This window comes from Piliocolobus tephrosceles, chromosome 16 (genome assembly GCF_002776525.5).
Source record: "Piliocolobus tephrosceles isolate RC106 chromosome 16, ASM277652v3, whole genome shotgun sequence".
In the NCBI taxonomy this organism is placed as follows: domain Eukaryota; kingdom Metazoa; phylum Chordata; class Mammalia; order Primates; family Cercopithecidae; genus Piliocolobus; species Piliocolobus tephrosceles.
The window spans coordinates 17,189,959-17,204,306 of NC_045449.1; the positions used below are offsets into that span (position 1 = coordinate 17,189,959).

Sequence of the window (14,348 nt, forward strand, 5' to 3'; positions counted from 1 at the left end):
GCTGGAGTGCAGTGGTGCAATCTCGGCTCACTGCAACCTCCGCCTCCTGGGTTCTAGCAGTTCTCCTGCCTCAGCCTCCCGAGTAGCTGGGCCTGCAGGTGCATGCTACCACACCCAGCTAATTGTTTGTATTTTAGTAGAGTTGGGGTTTCGTTGTGTTGCCCAGGCTAGTCTCAAACTCCTGAGCTCAGGCAATCTGCCTGCCTCAGCCTCCCAAAGTGCTAGGATTATAGGCGTGAGCCACTGCGCCTGGCCTTTGCATATTTTACATTGAATTTCCAGTTGCTTCCAGTACATTTTCCAGTTACTCCCTGTAGGACTTAAGCTAAAAGGCTTGGTACTTTCTCTTGGCACGTAAAGAAACCCTAGGTTCTTTTGGGGATTGCATGGGGGCCACACTGCCAGCATTCAGGAGCTTCCCCTGGAGCTCCTGAACCCCAGTGGGGCTCATGGTGTGTTTCTCGGCGTGTTTCTGTCTCATACCAGTGTTTATTTTAAAAATCGTCTGTTCAAAAATTACCAAAAATGTTAATCGGCATGGGGTTTCTTTTAGGGGTGATGGAAACATTCTGGAATTTAGATAGTGGTAATGGTTGCGTAACATTGTCAACACACTAAAGACCATTGAATTGTATACTTTAAATTGGTGAATTTTATGGTATGTAAAGTACATTTCCAAAAAAAAAATAAAATTGGCTGTTCAGATGGCTAATAATTCCCAAACGAACTCACTCCTAGTTAGATCTGGCCATTTTATCATTGTAATAGGGATGGTAGACAAAAGTGCATGATCCCTTTATTTATTTATGTGTTTTTTTTTTTTTTTTAAAGACAGGGTCTCGCTTTGTTGCCCAGACTGGATTGTAGTAGAATGATCGTAGCTCACTACAGCCTCTAACTCCTGGGCCATCGTGCCTGGTCATAATACCTTTCAAGTGTCCTAGATCAAGCCGTTCATTCTGAAAACCTCCAGTTTTATGGTATTCTTTTCCTTTTTCTTCTTTTTTTTTTTTCTTTGAGATGGAGTCTCGCTCTGTCTCCCAGGCTGGAGTGCAGTTGCGTGATCTCGCCTCACTGCAAGCTCTGCCTCCTGGGTTCACGCCATTCTCTTGCCTCAGCCTCCCGAGTAACTTGGGCTACAGGCGCCTGCCACCACGCCCGGCTAATTTTTTTGTATTTTTAGTAGAGATGGGGTTTCAGCATGTTAGCCAGGATGGTCTCGATCTCCTGACCTCGTGATCCACCCACCTCGGCCTCCCAAAGTGCTGAGATTACAGGTGTGAGCCACGGCGCCCGGCCTATGGTATTATTTTTCTAAGAGTGTCATTCACCTACCTCCCACACTTGCACACCCCACCCTCCTTGATTTAATAAGGCCTGTCTTGGATCTGCTTATTTGAGTGGAGCAGCACTCTGTCCCTTCCAACATTTTGCCTGCCAGGGACTGTGTCTAGCTCATAGATCTCTATTTCTGATGTGTGCATTTGGTCATGGGCCCGTGAGCCACACGGCACAGGAAGGGCAGGGAGGTGGGGTGGAGAGCTGCCAGCCATCTGCCCCTCTGATCTTTTCCAGCACTGTCCTCTGCCAGCATCCCCCTTTACTCCTGTGGATTCTTGGTAATCACTGAACTGTTTGCTCTCGAGGTGGTTCATAGACTTCCTGCCTGCACTCCTCGGTCTTGGAGAGAGGGCCTCCCCTGGGAGTCCTGCCAGTAATGCTTTAGCTACATGTAGTTTTAGATTCCATGGCAGACATTTTTCCTGATTCTGGTTTAGAACCACAGCACCGCTTTATACTTGGATACCTTTACATTCATCCGGGCTGAACTATTTTCTCCCCAGAGCTTTCAGGAACCAAAATGGTGATCAGGTGATAAACAGCCCTTCTTCCAAACAGGTGCTGATAAACCTAACAGAGAGTTCCTTATCCAAGCCTACCCCCTTGTCAGGCAAATCTGAGCTGAAGGCACAATGCCCCCACCAGTGTGCACATGATTATAGCTGATGAACCTACTTCAATGCACCATGGTCACTCAGAGCCCATAGTTAACGTCAGGGTTCACTCCCGGTATCCTGCGTTCTGTGGTGTTGATGATTGGGGAGGCTGTGCGTTGTGTGGGAGCAGAGGGTATATGGGAACTCTGTACCTCTGCTCAATTTTGCTGTAAACCTAAAATTGCTCTAAAAAATAAAGGGTCTTAAAAAAAATCCACAGCAAATGAGAGTCCCTCTTGCTCCATAGCCTTGCTAGCATTTGGTATTGTCGGGGCTCTGGATTTTGGCCATTCTCATAGGCATCTGTGTCTTGTTGTTTTACTTTGCATTTTCTTAATTAATGATATTGAACATCTTTTTAAGCAAGTAGCGCTTCATGTATTTTCTGTAATGAAATGTTCAAACCTTTTGCCTAGTTTCTCATTGAGTTGTTTGTGAGTTGTGAAAGTTCTTTAGATATGCTAGAAACAAGTTCTTTATCAGATAATGTGTTTTACAAATATTTTATCCCAGTCTGTGATTTGTATTTTAATTTTTTTTTCTTTTCTGAGAGACAGGGTTTTGCTCTGTCACTTCACAGTGGCATGATCACGCCTCATTGCAGCTGTGACCCCCTGGGCTGAAGTGATCCTCCCACCTTAGCCTCTTCAGTAGTTGGGACTATAGGTGTGTGCCACCATGCCCAGCTAATTTTTAAAATAATTTTTTTTTTTTAGAGATGGGGTCTTGCTATATTGCCCAAGCTGGTCTTGAACCCCTGGACTCAAGCAGTCCTCCTGCCTCAGCCTCCCAAAGTGCTGAGATTACAGGTGAGTTTTCTCAACCGAGTCTTTAGAAGAGGAGAAGTTTTATACTTTTAGGTTGTTTATTTAGGTTATGATCCTGTTTTTTGTTTTTTTGGGACGTAATTTCACTCTGTGGCCCAGGCTGGAGTGCAACGGCGTGATCTTGGCTCACTGCAAGCTCCGCCTCCCGGGTTCAAGCCATTCTCCTGCCTCAGCCTCCCAAGTAGCTGGGATTACAGGCACCCACCACCATGCCCAGCTAAGTTTTTTGTAATTTTAGTAGAGATTGGGTTTCACCATGTTGGCTAGGCTGGTGTCGAACTCCTGACCTCAGGTGATCCACCTGCCTTGGCCTCCCAAGGTATTGGGATTACAAGTGTGAGCCACGGTGCCTGGCTCCTTTTGAGTTAATTATCATATATGGTAGGAGCTGAAAATGGAGGGGTTTTTTTGCATATGGATCCAGTTGTGCCTCTGTTGGAGAGGCCACCTTTTCTCACTGAAGTGTTGTGGTAGCCTGGGGTCCATTTCTGGAATGTATCCTGCTTCTCTGATCTAAGTGTCCCACCTAATGTAAATACCACACTGTCTCAGTTACTGTAGTTTTTTTTTTTTTTTTTGAGATGGAGTCTCCTCTGTCACCAGGCTGGAGTGCAGTAGTGTAATCTCGGCTCAGTGCAACCTCTTCCTCCTGGGTTCAAGTGATTCTCATGCCCCAGTCTCCCGAGTAGCTGGAATTACAGGTACATGCCACCACACCCAGCTCGTTTTTGTATTTTTAGTTGAGATGGGGTTTCACCATGTTGTCCAGGATGGTCTTGATCTCCTGACCTCACGATCTGCCCACGTCGGCCTCCCAAAGTGCTGGGATTATAGACCTGAGCCACTGTGCCTGGCCACTGTAGTTTTATAGTAACTTTTGAAAGCAGTGTGAGTTTTCCAAAATTACTCTTCATTTTAAAAATTGTTTCGGCTATTCTGGGGCCTTTGGATTTCTATAGAATGTTTAGAACAAGCTTGTCAGTTTCTACAAAGAAGCTGGTGAGAATTTGATTCCAAGTGCATTGTAGCTAGAAAGCTTAACAATATTGGATCTTCTGATCCACAGGCACACACACATCCTCGTTTATGTAGGCCACCTTTATCTTCTCTCAGCAATGTTTTATAGCTTTCATTGTACCAGTCTTGCACATATTGTGTTAACTTTGTCTCTATGTCATGGTGTGTTTTTTTTGGCATACAGACTATCTTTATAAAAATGATTTTTAATATTTTATAGTGGTAAATACACATAAAATTTATCGTGTACAGTTCAGCTTATTTCATATTTAATGCTATTATAAACTTTGTTTAATTGCAATTTCCAAATGTATAGAATACAAGTGATTTTTAAAAAAATTTTTTTGAGATGGAGTCTTGCTCTGTCGCCCAGGCTGGAGTGCAGTGGCACGATCTCGGCTCACTGCAAGCTCCACCTCCCGGGTTCATGCCATTCTCCTGCCTCAGCCTCCCAAGTAGCTGGGACTACAGGTGCCCACCACCACCACGCCCGGCTAATTTTTGGAATACAAGTGATTTCTCAATTTTAATTTGTAATTTTTGTGGGTACATAGTAGGTATGTATATTTATGAGGTACATTAGATGTTTGGATACAGGCATGCAACGTGTAACAAACACATCAGGGCAGATGGGGTATCCATCACCTTAAACATTCAGTCCTTTGTGTTATAGACAATCCAGTTATATTCTTAGTTGTTTTAAAATGAACAATTTTTTTTTTTTTTTGAGATGGAGTCTCGCTCTGTCGCTCAGGCTTGAGTGCAGTGGCGTGATCTCTGCTCACTGCAACTTCTGCCTCCTCAGTTCAAGCAATTCTGCCTCAGCCTCCCGAGTAGCTGGAACTATAGGCATGTGCCACCATGCCTGGCTTATTTTTGTATTTTTGTTAGAGATGGGGTTTCGCCATGTTGGCCAGGCTGGTCTCGAACTCCTGACCTCAGGTGATCCAGCTGCCTTGGCCTCCCAAGGTGCTGGGATTACAGGCGTGAGCCACCACGCCTGACCATAAACAATTAAATTATTTTTGACTATAGTCACCCTGTTGTGCTAGCAAATACGAGGTCTTATTCATTCTTTCTATTTTTTTGTACCCATTAACCCTTTCCACTTCCCCTCTAGATACTCCTCCACTCCCCTTCCCAGCCTCTACTAACCATCCTCCTACTATCTCCATGAGTTCAATTGTTTTAATTTTTAGCTCCCATAGGTAAGTGAGAACATATATAGCTCTTTCTGTGCCTGGCTTATTTCACTTAACATAATGACCTCCAGTGCCATCCATGTTGTTGCCAATGACAGGCTCTCTTTTTTTTTTTTTTTGAGACGGAGTCTCACTCTGTCGCCCAGGCTTGAGTGCAGTGGTGTGATCTCTACTCACTGCAACCTCCACCTCCCGAGTTCAAGTGATTCTCCTGCCTCAGCCACCTGAGTACCTGGGACTACAGACGTGCATCACCACACCTGGCTAATTTTTGTATTTTTAGTAGAGATGGGGTTTCATCATGTTGATTAGGCTGGTTTTGAACTTCTGACCTCTTGATCCACCCTCCTCAGCCTCCCAAAGTGCTGGGATTATAGGCGTGAGCCATCACAGCCAGCCACTATGTGTCCTCTTTTGAGAAATGTCTATTCAGATTTTCTGCCCATTTTAAAATCAGATTATTAGATTTTTTTTTCCTATAGAACTGTTTGAGCTCCTTATATATTCTGGTTATTAATCCCTTGTCAGATGGATAGTTTGCAAATACTTTCTCCCATTCTGTGGGTTGTTCTTCACTTTGCTGACTGTATCCTTTGCTGTGCAGAAGCTTTTTAACTGGATGTGATCCCATTTGTCTGTGTTTGCTTTGGTCGCCTGTGCTTTTGGGGTACTACTCAAGAAATCTTCATCCAGACCAAGGTCCTGGAGAATTTCCCCAATGTTTTCTTTTAGTAGTTTTTGTATATGGCAAGAGATAGGGGTCTAGTTTCATTCTTTTGCATATGGATATCCAGTTTTCCAGTGCCATTTATTGAAGAGACTGTCCTTTCCCCAATGTATGTTCTTGGCACCTTTGTCAAAAATGAGTTCACGGTAGATATATGGATTTATCTGTGGGTTCTATATTCTTTTTTTTTGTTTGTTTGTTTTTATGTTGAGGTATGTTACTTTCATACCCAGTCTTACCCTGTCGTCCAGGCTGGAATGCAGTGGCGCCATCTCAGCTCACTGCAACCTCCGCCTCCCGGGTTCAAGCGATTCTCCTGTCTCAGCCTCTGGAGTAGCTGGGACTATAGGTGTGTGCCACCACGCCCAGCTAATTTTTGTATTTTAGTAGATGGGATTTCACCATGTTAGCCAGGCTGGTCTTGAACTCCTGACCGACTCAGGCTATCTGCCTGCCTCAGCCTCCCAAAGCGCTGGGATTGCAGGCATGAGCCACTGCACCTGGCCTGGTTCTGTATTCTTATCCACTAATCTATGTGTCTGTTTTTGTGCCAGTAACATACCATTTGTGATACTGTAGCTTTGCAGTATAATTTAAAGTCAGATAATGGGATTTTTCCAGTTTTGTTCCTTTCGCTTAGGATAGCTCTGGCTATTCTGGAATTTTTGTGGTTCTACACAAATTTTAGGGTTGTTTTTTCTATTTCTGTGAAGAATGTCATTAGTATTTTAATGGGGATTGCATTAAATCTGTAAATTGCTTTGGGTAGTATGAACATTTTTAACTACATTTATTCTTCTAATCCATGGACATGGAATGAATATATTTCCACTTTTTGTGTCTTCAATTTCTTGTATAATGTTTTATAGTTTACATTGTAGAGGTCTTTCACTTGGGTTAATTCTTAGGTATTTTATTTTATTTGTAGCTATTTTAAGTGGGATTCCTTTCTTAATTTTTTTTCAGATTGTTGTTTTTTTCAGATTTTGTATCCTGCAACTTTGCTGACTTTATCCATTCTAGTAGTTTTTTGGTGGACTCTTTAGATTTTTCCAAGTATAAGATCATGTCGTCTGCAAACAAGGATAATTTGAGTTCTTCCTTTCGAATTTGGATGCCCTTTCTTTCTTTCTCCTGTCTGATTGCTCTAGCTGACTTCCAGGACTATGTTGAATCACAGTGGTGAAAGCAGGCATTCTTGTCATGTTCCTGGTCTTAGAGGAAAGGCTTTCCGTTTTTCCCCATGCAGTATGATACTAGCCGTATATAGGTCTGTCATATATGGCTTTTATTATGTTGAGGTATGTTTCTTCCATACCCAGTTTTTTGAGGGTTTTTTTTGAGACGGAGTCGCGCTCCATCACCCAGACTGGAGTGCAGCGGCGCCATCTCGGCTCAGTGCAAGCTCCGCCTTCGGGGTTTAAGCGATTCTCCTGCCTCACCCTCCCTACTAGCTGGGACTACAGGCGCGTGCTTCCACACCTGGCTGATTTTTTGTATTTTTAGTAGAGATGGGATTTCACAGTGTTAGGCAGGATGGTCTTGGTCTCCTGACCTCGTGATCCGCCCGCCTTAGCCTCCCAACGTTCTGGGATTACAGGCGTGAGCCACTGCGCCCAGCCGAGGGTTTTTATCATGAAAGGATATTGAATTTTATCAAATACTTTTTCAGCACCAATTGAAATACTCATATGTTTTTTGTCCTTCATTCTGTTGATATGATGTATCACATTAATTGATTTGCATTTGCTGAACTATCCTTGCATCCCTGGGATAAATTCCCCTTGGTCATGCCGGGTGATCTTTTTAATGTGTTGTTGAATTCAATTTGCTAATATTTTGTTGAGGATTTTTACATCAATATTTATCAGTGATATTGGCCTACAGTTTTCTTTTTTTTTTTTTTTCGATGTGTTTTTGTCTGGTTTTGGTATCACGGTGATACTGGCCTCATAGAATGAGTTTGGGAGTATTCCTTCCTTCTGTATATTTCTGAGTAGTTTAAGTAGGATTGGTATTAGTTTTGTAAGTGTTTGGTAGAATTCAGCAGTGAATCCATTGGGTCTCAGCCTTTTCTTTGCCGGGAGACTTTTCTTATGGCTTCAATTTTTGTACTTGTTATTGGTCTGTTTGTTTTGGATTTGCTCATGGTTCAATCCTGGTAGATTGCATGTGTCTAGGAATTTGTGCATTTCTTCTAGATTTTCTAATATATTGGTATGTAGTTGCTCATCGTAGCCACCAATGATCCTTTACATTTCTGTAATATCAGTTGTAATGTTTCCTTTGTCATCTCTGATTTTATTTATTTGGGTCTTCTCTCTTTTTTTCTTAGTTTGGCTAAAAGTTTGTCATTTTTTTTAGCTTTCCAAAAAACCAACTTTTTGTTTCTTTTCACAAAACCAATCTTTTGTATTTTTTTATATTTCATATTCATTTATTTCTGCTCTGGTTTTTGTTATTTCTTCTCTTTTCTTTTCTTTTCTTTTTTTGAGACAGAGCCTTGCTCTGTTGCCCAGGCTGGAGTGCAATGGCACAGTCTCGGCTCACTGCAACCTCTGCCTCCTGGGTTCAAGCCATTCTCTTGCCTAAGCCTCTCAAGTAGCTGGGACTACAGGCGCCCGCCACCACACCCAGCTAATTTTTATATTTTTAGTAGAGACGGGGTTTCACCGTGTTGGCCAGGCTGGTCTCGATCTCCTGACCTTGTGCTCTGCCTGCCTCTCAAAGTGCTGGGATCACAGGCGTGAGCCACCACGCCCAGCCTGCTCTTGCTTTTCTTTTTCTTTAGGATGCATCATTAGGTTGTTTACTTGAAGTTTTTCTTCTTATTATTTTTTTTAAATTCAGGCCCCCACAAAAGCGTTTTTTTCTTTTTTGATGTGGAACTTAATAGCTATAAAATTCCCTTTTAGTACTGCTTTTGCTGCATCCCATAGGTTTTGGTATGTTGTGCTTCCATTATCATGTGTTTCAATAAATTTTTCAGTTTCCTTTATTTCTTCATTGACCCACTTCATTCAGGAGCATGTTGTTTAATGTCTGTGTGTTTGTATAGTTTCCAAAATTCCTCTTGTTATTGATTTCTAGTTTTATTACAAAAATACATGTGATTTTTGTATATTGACCTTGTATCCTGTTACTTTGCCAAATTAATAGTTCTACTTGCTTTATGTAGACAATTTGGGGCCATGAAAGTCTAGTTATAATAATTACATTTATTTAGTAACATCTGTATCAGGCATTACTCCAGGTGTCCTCACAGTGTTTTATTTGATCATACCAGCGACACTGTGAGGAAGCTGACCTCACAGTGGAAGTCACTGGCTGGCCCAAGGTCCCCAGCTCACATGTATCAGAACCACAGGGGCAAGAGGGGAGACTTAGGGCCTAATTTTGAGGGTAAAACAAAAAGCTAGAATCCTTTTTCTGAAGACTTTCTGTGTGCCAGGTGCGGTACTGAGACTTTGATGCACAATTTTCCACTAAATCCCCATGAGGTAGATGCTGTTCTCATCCCTGTGTCATCACACAGGGACTGGGCAACCTGCTGAGGGATAGGGATACTCACATGAGAAGCCGGTGGTATCTATGAGCAGTGGCCACATAAGTGCTCATGGCTGGGCTCCAGGAGGCTCAGGGGGAACCCCATGCCGTCTTCTATTTTTACCTCTTACCGTATATAAAATTTAACTCTGGCCGGGTGCAGTGGTTCACACCTGTAATCCCAGCACTTTGGGAGGCTGAGGTGGACGGATCACAGGGTCAGGAGTTTGAGACCAGCCTGGCCAACATGGTGAAACCCTGTCTCTACTAAAAATACAAAAATTTAGCTGGGCATGGTGGCGGATGCCTGTGGTCCCAGATACTTGGGAGGCTGAGGCAGGACAATCACTTGAACCCGGCAGGTGGAGGTTGCAGTGAGCCAAGATCACGCCATTGCACTCCAGCCTGGGGGACAGAGCAAGACTCTGTCTCAAAAAAAAAAAAAAAAAAAGCCCCAAATGGGTTAAATACATATAAATACATATATACATGTAAAAGTTATAAAAGTATAAAACTTCTACTCTTCAAAAGGTACTGTTCAGAAAATGAAAAGACACATCACAGATCATGAAAAAATATTTGCAAAATACATTGTCTGATAAAGGACTCTTTTCTAGAATACATAAACTATTCTCACAACTCAATACAAACAGCCCACTTTGTTTTGCCACTTGTATGACCCCTGTGAAGTCACAGACGCTCTCTGAGCCTCTGTTTCTTCATCTCTACGGGATCTCGTCACCACTGTCATGGTGCATCATTTTCCCATGCAAACCCTTTCTGCAGAGCAGCTCCTTATGTTGTCTGCAGACTGGCGCCAGTCCAAGATGAAACACAGAAACTCAGTGCTTGTGATTGGAAATATTCATGGCAATTTGACAGTGATGCAGTGTTCAGGCACATGATTTGATTTCATATCTTACAAAAGCGTTGATCACAATGCAGTGGAAATTAAAAAAACAAAACCTGACCCTTCTCTTCCTACACTCCCAGATTTTCCATGTTCCAGCCTCACTCCAGGGTTTTCCCCATTCCTCAAACACCTGAGCACCAGCCTGCCTTGAAACATCAGTGTTTGTTGTTCCTCTGCCTGGAATGTTCTTGCCAACCTACGGAGAGCCAGCCGCCTTGTCAGTCGGCTCCAGAGCAGACGCCGCCTTTATAGTGAGGCCTCTGTGTGAGGCTGGAGCTCTGTGCTGACTGCAGAGCCCTTGCCCCCCGGCTGGGGTTGTCTGTGGCCTGTGTGCCTTCTCCTGCTCTGTGCACTCCATACGTCTCCTGTTGACCATCGTCTCTCTGGTTCCTGGAACTGTACCTCATGCAATATTGGCTAAATTACTACACGAGTAAGGAAAGTTTGGCTACCTGGAAGGTTGCTGTGAGGCTTAGATACGATGATGGATGCTGCGTGCCTGTGGAGTAGTTCTGCTAAAAACATTAGCCCCAGGCTCTTGCCCCGCATCCAGCCTCCACAAGCAATTTACAGTCCTGTGGGGCAGATGTGAAGTAAGTTATAGAGATGTATAGCTCCAAAACGGTGACATTGCTAGGAAGGACGATTAGAGCGGGAAGGCTGAGGAGGTGACAGCTTTAGAAGGATAGGTGCTCACTGGGCTAGGAGAAGGGCCCTGTGTGCATGTGTGTGTGTGCACGTGTTCTCTCGTGTGTGCATGTTGTACACACGTGTCCATGAAGGAATGTTCCAGTCAGAGGAAATGGCACATGTGAGGCTCTGAGCAGGAAAAAGCATAATACAGTCAAGCACTGAGAGGAGGTCGTTGTGGGTGGGCGTGGTAAACGAGGTGGCCACAGGGAAAGGTGGCGCTGGGACAGCCGTACGGCCGGTCTGCTCTGCAGATCCAGCCCTTTCCTAATGTCCTGTGTACTGGCCAGTTGCAGAAGGTCATGCAGTGTCTGCCTTTGTGAAGTGGGACTCCTGAAGCGACCTCTAACTGGAAGAAAGCCACCCCAAGGCACCCATGTCCCATCCCCTTGTCATATACAGGGAAAAACGGAGTCCCTGAGAGGGCAAGGACCTGCCCGGGCTCTGCCCCAGGTTGGCAGCTGATGCACTGAGCTCCCTGCACAGCCTGGGCCACTCAGTGTTTCTGTTTGTTTATGCAGGAACCAGAGGAGCTTTGGGAAAAAGTGCATCCAGTCCTGCCCGTCCTCTGCTTAAAATCTGCTGCTGGTTAACGTTTGTAGTTGTAACAGGGTCTGTGAGTTAAGGTGGTGGTTGCCAGTGTCAGAAATCAACAAGGGTGTTGGAATCTGGGTGGCTGTAGAGACAGCCTGGAGCTGGGCAGGGCTTAGTCAGGGTGCCTGGGGCCCGTGGGCCAGAGCAGGTGTCATGCTTGGGCCGCGACTACCCCTGGCTGCACTGGGGTGGTGAGAGCAGCCAGGACCTGCTACCCTATAGGAAAAAGTCAGTTTCCCCAGGGAATCGAGGAAAAGGGAAAAGATGCCGAGAGCCCACCCGTGGCGAGAGGGTGCTGGTGGCTTGCCAGGCCCCGGTCTGCTCCCCGCCCCTGGGGAGTACCAGCATCCCAGCTTGCTATCCATTGGCCCAGACACACCCCACCCCATTTCCGTTAGCACCTGGAACGCGCTGTGTGCTAGGAGTGCCCCTGTGATCAGCTTGCGTGTCCTGAAGAAGGTCTTCCTTGGGCAGCCTGTGGATTCTTTGTAGGCCTGTCCCAGGTGTTATGTAACTCATTACCGCTGTCTCCTCAGCTGTAAGCTCCCTGAGGGTAGGAGCTGCTTTTTGTCTTGGTTTTCTTTGTTCAGTGCCTAACAGAACGCACTGCCTGCATGCATGTGGGGCAGGAGGTGGCAGTGGCCCAGCAGGTGGCGGGGGTGGCAGACACGGCTGCCCTCTGCTCCCTGTGCTTGGGTTGTGCTGTGCAGTGTTTGCTGGATGTGAAGTGGGGACAGCACTGGGTTTGTCATGACTCTGCTGCTTTCTAGCTACTGGGGTGTGGACCAGCCATGCATGCTCCCTGAGTGCCGGCGTCCTGGGCTGGACTCCCTCCCAGCACTGACTGCCTGGCGCTGGGCCTTGGCGTCAGGCTTCTGTCCCTCCCTGCCTGTTAGCTGAGGTCTAGGCTGACCCCTACCCTCGGCTCTGGGTCAGCTCCCAGGTCTGATGTCACTGTCTTCTCACCACCCGTCCCCGCCTGCTCACGTCCAGAACGCCTGGGTGGAGAAGCACTTCGGCCCTGACTTTCTGGAGCAGATTGTGCTCACCAGAGACAAGACTGTGGTCTCTGCTGACCTTCTCATAGACGACCGGCCGGACATCACAGGCAAGTGGCCTGCGGCAGGTGAGGAGCATATGGGGGAGGGCCCAAGCCTTGGCCGCCTTCTCCTGGGCAGTGAGCACTTAGCTGCTTCCTGCCCCACTTAGTCCCCAGCTGTTTGCCAGGCACTGAGCCCCTGCCCTTCGGGAAGACAAGGCCCCTCTGTATGGGCTGTGGCCTGGTGCTCCTGGGAGCGGGGAGGAGTGGGTGCCAGCTCTAGGGTTAACTTGAGGGGTGGCCTTGGGGAGGTCCCTTCAGCATCAAAGCCTTGCTTTCCTCATGTGACACAGGGACTCAACTCTGGTCTCCAAATGTTTGTTTTTAGCAGCAAAACCCATTTTCCCCCCCAAAAGCAATGTGGACTGATGTAATGAATGACAGGAGGGCACAGCAGAGCTCCTGCGGGAAAGGTGGGTTGGGAGAGAAGACCCCCCTCCCAAAAAACATACAAGCCAGTCAACCTTGAACTGCTGTAGAAAGGAGAGGGAGAGGCGACTCACGCCTGTAATTTGGGAGGCTGATGTGGGTGGATGGCTTGAGCCTAGGCGTGTGAAACCAGCCTGGCCAACATAGTAAGACCCTGTTTCTGCAAAAAAATACAAAAGTTATCTGGGCATGGTAGTGCATGCCTACAGTCCCAGCTACTCCAGGGGCTGAAGTGGAAGGACTGTTTGAGCCCAGGAGTTGGAGACCAGCTTGGGCAACTTGGTGAGACTACCTGTCTCTACGGAAAAAAACCCCAAAAAAATTAGCCAGTGGTGGTGGCGCATGCCTGTGGTCCCTGTGACTCTGGAGGCTGAGGTGGGAAAATCACCTGAGCTGGGGAGGTAGAGGCTGCAGTGAGCTGTGATTGCACCACTGCATTCCAGTCTGGGTGACAGAGTAAGACCTTGTCTCAAGAAAACAAAACAAAACAAAACACAGGAGAGGGGAAGTTTATGGGTTTACTTAACTGAAAAGAGGGGTGAGGAAGGCCTTGGCCAGCCACATCTAGGCGTTGAAACTGCCCGTGAATGTTGTTTCTTTGCCTCCTGGCTCTGCCCTGGCCTGCTTTTCTGACATCCTCCTGATAGCCATCGGTAGTTTCAGGTCTAGTCTTTTGGACACCCCAGTGGGAATACACATTCTATTTTTTCCCTGATGGTTTTAGAACTGGCTTGGGAAACATGCCCACCTCCATCACTGTGTCCAGAGGGTGGATTCCATGGGTGTACCCATCCCATCCCACCCCACCCTCCCCAGCCTCGTGGGTTCCAGCCAGAGTCAGGGCAGACAGTGGCCTGTGGGGGCTGTGACCTTCAGGGCCCAAAGGCTGACTTGGCCTCCATCTCCATCCACAGGGAGCTGGGGGCGGGTGTATAACCCAAAGGGGTGGCGTCTCACCAGCAGCACAAGTGTGGACACGAGGGATTGAGGCCTGGAAAGGCTGCAGGGGGTCTGTGGTCAACGGCTGGTGAGCTAGAGAGTTAGTGCCACCTGACCTTCCCACACCGGGCCAGCAGGATGGCGGGGCACGGAGAGGGAAGTCGGGGGAACACTGTACTCTTGGGCATCTTCTAAGACTCTTCAAGTTTTGGTTTCTTTCTTAATTTCCTTTAAAAGGTTTTTTTTTTTCTTTAAAAACAAAATTAAGTCTTTATTTTATTTATTTATTATTATGTTTTTTGAGACGGAGTCTCACTCCATTGCCCAGGCTGGAGTGCAGTGGCACGATCTTGGCTCACTGCAACCTC

At 46.2% G+C, this 14,348-nt stretch overlaps 1 protein-coding gene across 1 annotated transcript in view; it reads left to right on the plus strand.

Moving 5' to 3' along the window:
* NT5M (5',3'-nucleotidase, mitochondrial) overlaps positions 1-14,348 on the plus strand; it is a 40,177-nt gene that overhangs the window by 23,896 nt on the left and 1,933 nt on the right. The window contains exon 4 of the mRNA XM_031934321.1: positions 12,507-12,639. Within this exon, the coding sequence (XP_031790181.1) occupies positions 12,507-12,639 (133 nt within the window). The remainder of the gene's footprint in view (positions 1-12,506; positions 12,640-14,348) is intronic.